General features: G+C 38.3%; 2 protein-coding genes across 2 annotated transcripts in view; both read left to right on the top strand.

Annotated features, from left to right (window-relative positions):
• The first annotated feature begins 1,604 nt into the window (after positions 1–1,604).
• Positions 1,605–2,079, top strand: LOC136253800 (TNF receptor-associated factor 5-like). The gene is made up of 2 exons (XM_066046458.1): positions 1,605–2,006; positions 2,056–2,079. Exons 1-2 carry the CDS (start codon positions 1,605–1,607, stop codon positions 2,077–2,079), a joined length of 426 nt encoding a protein of 141 aa, XP_065902530.1.
• Positions 2,080–3,374: 1,295 nt separating this feature from the next.
• Positions 3,375–11,630, top strand: part of LOC136254827 (serine-rich adhesin for platelets-like) — a 30,944-nt gene continuing 22,688 nt past the window's right edge. The window contains exons 1-8 of the mRNA XM_066047583.1: positions 3,375–3,392; positions 3,456–3,508; positions 4,371–4,479; positions 5,140–5,418; positions 6,682–6,729; positions 7,030–7,218; positions 8,054–8,107; positions 9,868–9,933. Of these exons, the coding sequence (XP_065903655.1) occupies positions 4,425–4,479; positions 5,140–5,418; positions 6,682–6,729; positions 7,030–7,218; positions 8,054–8,107; positions 9,868–9,933 (691 nt within the window). The 5' untranslated portion in view covers positions 3,375–3,392; positions 3,456–3,508; positions 4,371–4,424. The remainder of the gene's footprint in view (positions 3,393–3,455; positions 3,509–4,370; positions 4,480–5,139; positions 5,419–6,681; positions 6,730–7,029; positions 7,219–8,053; positions 8,108–9,867; positions 9,934–11,630) is intronic.

Below are 11,630 nucleotides of genomic sequence, written 5' to 3'. Positions count from 1 at the left end.
ATTGTGCATAGCTGTGGTAGAGTAAATCTCATAACTTTCTTTTCTATTTCCCATATTGTTTTTGGGTACAATTAGTTGGACAACAAGAAACGGTAGAATACGGATACTTACAGGTACAGTTATGTAATATTAGGTAGGCGTCACGTGATTAGTAAGAATAGTCACATGAATTCTTTGTTTTTAATTGCTTGGCGTAAAATCTTCCCTTTATAGTGCACTTCCCTGTAAAGTTGCTTTCACAATGCATTTTATGCCAATGACAGTGGCGTAAAAGCTTGTCATTAAGTACTTAATGACAAGCTTGGCGTAAAATCTTTCCTTTAGGGTTAAAGAAATCATTGGCGTAAAATCTTGTCTTTAGGCATAAAGACAATATTTGTCATTATACGCCAATGTATGTATGACCGAAAAATAATGCATGAAAATTTTCTAAGTCAAAAGTGTGCCCCCCCCCAAAAAAACTCGCCCGTTCCGTTCGCCTAACTATTGCGAAGAGGAGGCCCCAGAATATTTCTTGATCACGTGGTTTGACCTTTGCTGCTTTCATGTGATCAAATTCGCATACGTCCATAGGCGTGGCAAATCCGTAGGTCCGGTTCGAACAGAAGCACAGGTGAGGCGTATGAGGATGTGGTAGACGCTCAGGTAGACAAAAATATTCTCGAATATTGTATACTTTTACAGCCTGCAATGACTATAGCCACGCCCTCAGAAACTGGCGGATATGATTACAACTTCACCAAACAACTTCACCAATACTCCACCAGATACTCTTGTTTGTAAGATATGTCACCTTCCCAGTAGAGATCCTTATCTGAGCGTGTGCTGTTGACACAATTTTTGTAAGTCTTGTTTGGATGATTACAACAGCTAGAGCCATTACAATTTATACTAATGTTTGTCCAGTTTGTCGCGGTGAAGAATTCCATAGTTTTTCCAATAAACTAAGTGATCGAGAGATCAAAGTCTTCATATAATGTGCACTAACAAAGACAAAGGTTGTGAATGGTAAGGTGAGCTGAATTGCATTAACAATCATCTTGAAAACAATGAAGGGTGTCAGTTTGAGGATGTGACATGCACCAATGGGTGTGGCCTGGTATTAGAACGCAAATACATAGCAACTCATGTTGAGATTGACATGCCAACGTCGTCGAGTTCACTGCCAGCACTGTCTTATTGTAGGAGAGAGACAGTTTATTGAGGGGAAGCATAAAAAGAAGTGTCCCAAGCTCCCCCTACCCTGTCCTAATATGTGTGAGGAAGTGTATGTCCCACGTGAAGATATGGAAGCACACAGGAAGGTGTGTCCTCTTGAAATGGTCCAGTGTGAATATCACAGTGTAGGATGTGAGGAAAGGATGGTACGGAATAAGAGAAAGAAACATGATGAAGACAAAATGGAGGGACATTTAATGATGACAAAGCTTAAACTTGCCAAAACTGAAGACAAGTTTCAACAAATGGAAGTGTTAGTTCATCGTTTAATCAACGGCACTGGATCTTCCAGTCATCTTATTGACACAACACAATGGGTCTCTCATTTAAATACCATAGCAACAAGAATTACAACAGTCATTTAGATATGTCCAGTAACACTAAAGATGTCGCAGTTTGCTGAATACAAAAAGAAGGCTCGGTGGACAAGTGAACCATTCTACTCTCACAGCAAAGGATACAAGTTGTATTTACGACTCATTCCTGCTGGCACTGGTAGTGGAAAAGGTACTCATTTGTCCATATATCTGTACCTTACAAGTGGTCCGCATGATAATGAGTTATCGTGGCCATTGAGAGGATGGTTTTGTCTCAAGTTGTTGAATCAGATCAGTGACTGTGAGCATTATTCAAAGATAGTAACCTTTGGTGATCACACTTCAGGTGGTAGAGTCAATGAAGGTGACAGAGATATACCATGGGGATATAGTCAGTATATATCCAATGAAGAATTTCTTAAAGTTACTTCTAAGTGTCAGTATTTAAAAGATGATTGTGTTGTTATCCAAGTTAGTAAACTGTAGCACATTATATTGATATTATAGTATAGTGTGCTAGCTTCATTTTGAAGAAGCTCACTAGCACAAACACATGCACACAAAAATACATGAACACATGTTATACTAATTATATATGTGACTACATTTTCAATCAACTTTGTTAATTAGAATACTTGTTTATGCACCTACAATACATTCAGTGGTATTTGCTTGCATTATAGTATTAGCTAGTTACATTTAATTGTGAAAACATTTAGGAAAGAATGGAAGCTGTCAACCAGCAACTCAGGACTTTGGAACCACATATAGCTAAAGCCTGTCAGATTAGTGTTTTCTGCATGTGCACAGGCTAGTTTCCATTAATTATCTATAATCAATATACTTATTAATCATATTAAGGCTATCAACTTGAAAACAGGACATGTGGACACAATACAACCTGTCACATAACTGATATAGCTAATATCTCAGTCCTGGAACAGAATACCGAATATCTAGCTAGTCTACCTGCATTCTGAAACCTGAATTAAAAAGAAATCTATATTGCAGAGTTAGCTATTGTTTCTACTATCGTCACGGTAACTACCTCGTGGAATGCTCTGCCAACAACATTTACTCAATTTCGAAATAGTTACGTACTATATAGAATTTTAGTGATGTTAGTTTGTACACCATGTACGTAAGTAATCACTGTATATGTGTGTGTTTATGATGTATGTTTTTGTGCAGGACGTGGCGTAGCTGAAAAACAGCTTCAGCTTCATGATGCTGCCTCCCTGTTGAAAAATAACACTACTGTAATTAACTATCAAATTGTAAATTGTATGTATGTATGTATGTATTTGATTGTACCATTTGGGGTTTTCACCCCCTGGGCAAACCAGCTGAGCTGACTGCCCAGTACCTAATCTTAAATCTCAGTTAAACAAAAGACACATGTGACCGGGCCTGCAAAAACAGGACATGTGGGCACACGTTTTTGCCTACCCATAACTTTTTATGCCATTATGCTATGGCAATATTGCATGTATTAATGCAATTTTCCTCTTGAAGTAAGCATAATATACTAACTGATGCAAGTTACAGAATGCAAATATTCTTTTCCAGTACTGAGATATGACTTGTACTGTGATAGGATGCAGTTTGTGCCCACATGCCCTGTTTTCGCAGGCCCGGTCACATATGCTAGCTAGTCTCGCGTGGCTAGACCCTATTTTCCTGGGGGTAGCTCTTATCGGTTTCAATTATCGGTTTCAATTATAAACGCCCTCGCTTATAATTAATAATTGATAAGCGCACCGAGAAAGCTCGCTAGAAAGTAGGGCCTAGCCACCCCGAAGGCCACCCTAAGTACATGCTGGCATACAATGTGCGGTGAAGAAGTAGGCAAATAAGGTGTAGTGACTATAACGGGGACGACAGTTTATCCACCTATTGTTCCTTGGGTAATCCCCTTAGATATAATGGTGATCAGCACTTCGTGAATACAGCGCTTCGTCGGTCAACATCTCGTAAGTTTACTACTTACCATCGACTGTGCGAATGTCACATGTAGCTATACTGTGGTTCGCTATACTGTATTTCACCATAGATAATATACCCCTATGATTTCATATAGATTGAATAGAGGCGGTGCCAAGTGCCTCTAAAATCCGCTATGATTTTATAGAGGCGGTGCCAAGTGCCTCTAAAATCGGCTATGATTTTTACTGGCATAGTATAGCTAATAAAACTTGACAACAACCATTCGTGCACTAAAGGTAGTACACAAAAGCATTTCCTGAAGGCGCTGCATGACCATCACCTAAAGGAATAGAAGCGAAGTGGCTGTGTTAGCTAAGTATGAAACCAAAATAGAGTCAACAGAAATGTGGCTTGTCACCATAATACTTGGCATACGACATAGAATATTATGAGGATCTTCAACTCTCTAATCTATGACAACGTAATGTAGAAACATTTGGAGTGTGGTCATCAAGGTTTATGCAGTGCTTCGAGAACATTAGTAGTGGTAGTGGTAGTAGTAAAAAGCTTTATAGTGAAGGGCTGACATTCGCTTAACACATCTTAAACCGATGATGTATGTGTGTGTGCTCTGAAACTATGTATACTGTATCTAGTGTCTTCATCTCTAAAAAGGATACTGCATATAGGGTTTACTGACAGCCGTTATGTAACAGAGACAATTACAGTCGATATAAATACAGTATCGCTCGAACATATCTTCACGGTGCATACGTTTTGCATGTGCACACGTGAATTCATCATGTACAAGCAGTTCAGTATCGGGTACACACAACTACATATTGATAGATGGTCTCGAAAATCATAGTACTACTGAGTAGTAATAATATTATTAATGTTTTTCATTAGGCTGGACAAGCTGGTGCAGTAATTACATGATACAGTATTCATCACTACATTGTCATGTCATATGACTTGTTAAATGACTGGGATGATACACCAGAAGACGAAAAGGAAGGTAAATGTATAACATTATGTATTTGTAGTGAATTTCATGGTCGTGCATATGTTATACACATAAGTACAGTGTGTAGATGGGTATGGCTTCATGTATGCTACACACCTACAGACAGTACCACACATTCCTGATAAGTAGGCAGGGCACTACACATCAAGTTTCTAAGCATGTACACTCGCATTCCAATTTTTCCATCAGTGCAATCTAGCTTGCTTACTATTGTCGCATATGATCTGATTTGATTTCTATAAAGCAGATCAGACCAACTGATTTATACTGAAATGGCCCTGGTTTCATTCCTGGTACATATCTGTCCTCTATATGTATGTTTGTGGGTGAGTGCATCAATACTTATGCCATAGGGCGTTGATTTCTAGTCAATAGTGCATTTTTGGCTTTTAACATACTGTACTTATTTTTAATGCCATTGTGTATGACATGAATGTAGGTGTATAGTGCTAGTATAACTGTGATCTATATGCGAATAGTAAAATCACTTCTAATCAGGTCAACAATATAGCCACTTGTGTAAACTAATTATCTTGAATATACTCTGCCCGATGCAAACATCTATACTTATACATTTTTGACTTATGTAATACAGGATTTTGTGTGCATACATACACATACAGGGCGTATGTATACCTGATTATTTTGTAGCACTACTGGTGCTCAAAACGTACCATCATTTGATATACCAACTGCTTCACATGGACTACCGACGTAACATTGAGATAATACGACAACAATGCACGATTTCTGCATATTTTGACAAACACTTGAAGTCTGGTGCTACTCCTAAGGAGTGTAATGACAGGATCCTAACATTTCTGGAGGACAGGTTTTCACGTCATTGTGAATATGATGAGTTCATTGCTATCTTACGGAAACTGGTTGATATGCCTCATGCCCAGACTATCTTAGGCCAAATGCAGAAAAGTAAGAATATATCTGTGCGTATGAGTGCGTGTGCGTGTGTGCATGCGTGCGTACATGCACATGTGTTGGGTGTGTGTGTGTGCGCGCATGTGTTGTGTGTGTGTGTGTATGCGTGTGTGTGCATGCGTATGTGTGTATGTATCTGTGTAAGCGTGTGTGCATATGTGTGTGTGTGTGTACGTGCGTGCGTGCGTGTGTGTGTGTTTGTGTGCGTGTGTGTGTGATTAAACTACAGTGTACTTGTGTACATGCATATGTGTATTTGCGTGTATGTGTGCGTAGGTGTACGTATGTGCATTGTAGATTGTGGTATGTACGTACTATATATCCATTGGTGTGTGAGTGTGCATGTGTGCGTGAATGTGTGTTCATTTGCATGCATGCTTGTGTGGTATGTACGTATGTGCATATGTCTGTGTAGCATCATCCTGGTAATCAGGTTCGATATCCGGTTATGCTAATTTGGTGTTGTTGTTGTTCTTGGTGTTTCCTCACATTGCTCCAGTTTATCCAGTTGTATACATGGGACTTGGTGGTCTGATGTTATCTGGAGAAGCAGCCTGCCCAGCTGTAACATCAATGAGTACCTGAGGAACTAAATGCCCAACTGTCCTTGTCTCATTTAGCAGTATTGGGTTCATTGTGAACCTCGTGTTCCATGACTTAATTGTCTCTCCTGCGGGTTACTATCCCTGCCCCAGGAGGATTTTCCTGCACAAAGCTTAAGTACCTGAGTGGTGCACAGGCATCTCAGTGCTGGTTCACTGGGTAGCAATACGTAGCTGTGTTTTGCACAGCTGCCATAAGCTTTCGCTTTCCACATGTGAGTGCATGTGTGTGTGTGTGTGTGTGTGTGTGTGTGTGTGTGTGTGTGTGTGTGTGTGTGTGTGTGTGTGTGTGTGTGTGTGTGTGTGTGTGTGTGTGTATCTGTGTGTAGTGTGTGTGTGTGTGTGTGTGTGTGTGTGTGTGTGTGTGTGTGTGTGTGTGTGTGTGTAGTGTGTGTATCTGTGTGTGTAGTGTGTGTGTGTGTGTATTGTGTGTGTGTGTGCGTGTTAGTTAGTGTGTGTGTGTGTGCGTGCATGTACGTGCATTTATGTGTGTGTAGTGACTGTCTGTACATATTGTATAACCATTATGTGTAAACTATACTGCATGTTTTTCCTGTTACCATGATGTACACATTCATTACTATTGTAATGGCTGTTTGTATCATACATCTCACATAGTGTTATGCTATATCACGCATATACTTATGTATTACAGAATTGAATCAGTGCTTCGTTGAGAGGAGAAAGAAAGAAAAACTTCAAAGTATAGTAACACCAATACTGTATGTGTAGTATGTAGAATTATACCAGTCTAAGTCTACTTGTATACATATACCAATGAAAAGTGTACAATGCTTATGGTACCTTGTTATAACTACATTAATGTAGAGAGGAATGTGTATGTGCATTTCTACTGAAGTTGGCAAGCTATTACTTCATAAACATTAATGGATTTGTACTTATACTTACACAATGTAATTTGTACTAATTTTTATGTGACTAATTTTGTGATGTTTCCTCTGAGATCAGGTCACATGTAAATAATTCCTTCCACACCTTATAGCAGCTGGGGTAACACAGAGCATTGCAGCACAAGCCAGTAACACAACCAGTAACATAACCAGTAACACAACTAGTAACACAACCAGTAGCACAACCAGTAACACAATCAGTGTGGTGGATAGTAAGAAGAAGGCTAAACCAGCAGTGAATGGTCCTACTAGTAATCACCAACCAACTAGTACTGTCACTGGTACGTAAGTGTTACAGTGAGCATAGTTGTACATATCATATGGGATGTGTAATATAATGTGTGTGTAGTGAGGCAAATGTTTGGAGTACACCTTGTAATTGAAAAGTTCCAGTGTCCATGTTCAGTAATGCCCAGTTGCTTTTGTAGTTGTTATTTGCTAAGTTCTTAGTTGTACAAATGGGGAACTGTTGTTAACTGGGAATGCTGTGGGGAACAAAATTCAACTGTCCCCATTTCACATAACTGGTGAAGTTTAGATTAGATTTTGTGTGAGACGTGGTCTGCATGGTACCAGTCCTGCGCCCAGGAGGATTAACTTAGTAGTACTTAGGTGGCTTAGTCCACTGGACAAGACTCAAGTGCAGGAGTGGTGCACAGGCATTCCAGTGCTGGTCACTGGGCCGTGTTTTACACAGCTGCCAGCTTTGTATGTGCGTGTGTGTGTGTGTATGTGTGTGTGTGTGTGTGTGTGTGTGTGTGTGTGTGTGTGTGTGTGTGTGTGTGTGTGTGTGTGTGTGTGTGTGTGTGTGTGTGTGTGTGTGTGTGTGTGAGGTACATGTGAGGTACATGTGTGGTGTACAGTAGGTGTGTACAAGTACATGTACATATAGTTAAAGTACTGTACATAGTGCAAGTGTATAAGTGTAATACTTTCAATGTGCTGTGTGTGTTATTACAACAGTTGCGTATAGTACATATAATACAGTATATGGCACATCAGATATTGCTGTGTGATATGTGCAGTACAATTCTATAGCACGTAAGTATACATTTCTTATACATTAACTGTTGTTGTGTTGCAATTACATAATTATACGTAACTGGCCCTATACAGAAAACAGACTCACTACCAGTACACACACTTCACCTCCTGCTGCTACGGATACTGGTATGTAGCCATGTGTCTATGTGTATAATATGTATTATGTACATACATGTATACAGTGTATGTACTATTTGTAAAATTAATGTACAGTGTACAACTTGTGCAAAATGTCAAAGACATTAAGCCCTTCATGCAAGTGCGTGTATACTTCAAAAGGTCGTTAATGTATATGATCCATTTCATTTCATTTGTAAAGTACAAGGGCAGTTGCATCCTACCACTTTCATGTGATATTAATTCTTGACCCCAGCTACACCACTAACCCAATGTACTAATCATGGTGGAATATGACTAATACATATCACCTACTTACATATGCATAGCCTACATACACGTGTATGACTGGATTTGCGATAAGGGGTCTTTCCAACGCACACCCAATTTTATGAACTTGGGAGACCATAAATTAGTGCGTAAGTAACATATATATATATATATATATATATATATATATATCAACCTGAAATTTTCTCCATCCTTTAAGCTGTGTTGGTGCTTACTACTGGCCCAAGTTTCAAATCAGCAGCTTTTTTTAATCTGAAGTTATGTATCATAAATTGCATGTGTGGGGAAGACCACCTTTCGCAAATCCGGTCACATTATTATACTGTACACTGTATAGGTGATCGGCTATTTACTGCAGTGTGGAGAACAGTAATTTTATTTATTCAAATACTTTCATGGATAACAGGGCTGATTAAATATGTAAATTATACGAATATATACTTTAAACAGCAGGGTGATTGTTATTGTAACTTGAGCTATGTAATATTGGTCTACAGCAACTTAGAAAGACGTGTTAAAGTTTTGCATTAGTACAAATCATAGCACAAAATTGTAATGTTATAGCACCACTCCCCAGGACATGGCCAAAATATGTGTGGCACACCTGACTGGTCTAATACACTCCAGAGTAGTGTGACTGTTCTATTAGAGTATCTCTACTGCTCCTCTATAGTATTGTTGTGGTAGTATCCATACCTATCTGTTATACCAAGCTTCATATTTAATTTATTTTCATCCTAAATTAACAGATGTCTTCTGACATAGTGATTGTCCACACATAGTGCTTCTTTGATTATTCGAAACTCTATTATCCAAACACACTTGGGTTATCCGAACAGTAGAAGTAACTGCTTTATTAGAGTATTTTGTCTAAGGTGTAGAGTACTGAACAGGGTTTTTGAACATGTCGTGGTCCAAAGGAGGTCAGATAATCGAGGGAGCACTGTAATGATTAAAAATATTTCCCTGTTTAGCATACAACAATATAATTTCTTTCAATGAATATTTCTAACCATGAAATTTCCCCAGACTATGGTTTGTGAAACATTGTATTTAAAAAAATATCTGCGACTGGGCCTGCGATAATAGGGCATGTGGGCACATGATTTTTTCCTACTTTTTCACACTTTCATCACTCATAACTTTTTGTACCATTATGCTATGACATTGCACTTTTCAGCGCTTAGTAAGCATTTAATTGGCATCATGATGCAAGTTTTAGAATGGAAATATACATTTCCAGTACTGAGATATAACCTGTAGAGTGATGGGGTGTAGTTTGTGCCCACATGCCCTGTTTTCACAGGCCCGGTCACATATGGGGTAATAATATGTACATACATCACTTGTCAGTAGTACATAGCTGGCTGCATGTGCATGTGGGTGTGAAAATACCCTTATTAGTGTAGTACAAAACTAACATGTGCATACGTACAGTATGTATTTATGTATGTTTGTGTTTACCCATGAACTTATAGAAACTAGTATTAGTCTAAAGACAACTACTGCTACTGCCAAGCCACCTTCTATAACCGCAGGCATTAGTAAGTATGCATACACGTGTATGTATGTAATACATTATGTGTCATGAGGTATGACTATGTACCTACGTATATACAGTTGAACCTCTCTAATCCGACATCTGTGTAATCCAGAATCCTCTCTAATCCAACCAAAATGTCATTTTCCAACACTTTTGTATAGAAAACGATCTCTGTAATCTGATACCTCTGTACTCCGTAATCCAACACAAAATTTGATTTCCTAGACTTTGTTTTTGACCTTTGTAATCTGACAGAGAATAATAGCAGCATTAAAAACAATCAAAGAAAATAATTTTAAGCTAGCAATCAAAGCATTTGATTGGTTTACCATGATGATAGAAAAATGTTGAAATACTTGCATGCTCTACAATATAATTCATGTTAAAAATCTTGGGTGATCCATTTTACCTGTAATTTACTGCATAATCTGACATAATTCTAGATATTGTGTAATGTCAAAATACAGAGGTGACTTGATAATTGAACAACCTCCTTAACCCAGCAAAATTTATGGTTACCATTGAGTGTCGGAATAGACATGTGTGACTGTATTACATACTTGATTGTATGATTGTACTACTGTAGTGTAACAATAGAACTATCGAGATAGTATAGTTTGGTTTCACGTGCTTGTAGAACAGTTTGAATTTTGTCTTGAGATGCTCTTCCACTTGGGACCTTTGAGAAGGCTAAGTCTACGAACACAGGGAGTCAGAAACATGTAACTAAAACGCTGTCGGTGGAATGCAAAAAATATTCCAGATCCAGTATCCTCAACAACATGCAATCTAGGCATGCACCAAAGGAGCCACAACAGCACGGATCTGAAATATTTTCTGAATTAATAAATTTGTACATATACTGACTCTGATGATAGGAAATGCCCTTGCTGACAACATGCTCTTATTTTTTAATTGCTCACTTCAGATAATTGAGGTCATACTCTATCCACCTTATTTATTTATTAGTGCATAAAATTTGTATGTACTTACGTACTGAGTGTGTTTAGCACATGACCACTATGGTAAAGTGTATGCGCCGCACAGTCTGTGGTGCAGCCATGCCAGGCACTGGGTGGACTGGCCATTTGGCCATGCACCATACAAACATTCCCGTCTTTATTATAGACAGTTTGAATGTGAAAAGGACTACCAAAATGTTGTGAAAATGTATTCAGAAATAAATAGAAAATAAATTGAATACTCTGGGATTTGAACCCATACCAACCTTAGCAAAGTCAAAGAGTTTACCACTTGGCTACAAGATCACTTAGCATACTACAGTGCTTTTAATAGTACTTATTAGTGCTGGGCGATATAGATTTTTTTTATGTCGTATGTCATGGCAAAATTTATTCACGATATGAATATATGTCACGATATATACCAATATTTTAACTTGATGCTTATTTTCTTTTATCAGGTGGTTTTCTACTACACTGTACACAAAACACAGGAATAAGATCATTTATTAGCTAATACATCATATGCACCTATACAGCTAGTTACATGATAATTAAAAGAAATGTTGATTTGCATACTGGCAAGCTACAACACTTAGTCTTCCGGTTCACCTACAACTTAATCTGCGATACCTTCATCATCTTGATCTATTATGATATTTAAATTAGAGGAGGGGCATGCTCCCCCAGGGAATTTTAAAAAACAACATGTACAGATGCTTTTGAAATGGCTTTT

Source organism: Dysidea avara, chromosome 4, assembly GCF_963678975.1.
Source record: "Dysidea avara chromosome 4, odDysAvar1.4, whole genome shotgun sequence".
Lineage (NCBI taxonomy): Eukaryota > Metazoa > Porifera > Demospongiae > Dictyoceratida > Dysideidae > Dysidea > Dysidea avara.
The sequence above is the reverse complement of the archived record's forward strand: the minus strand, read 5'-3'. Positions and strand labels throughout refer to the sequence as shown.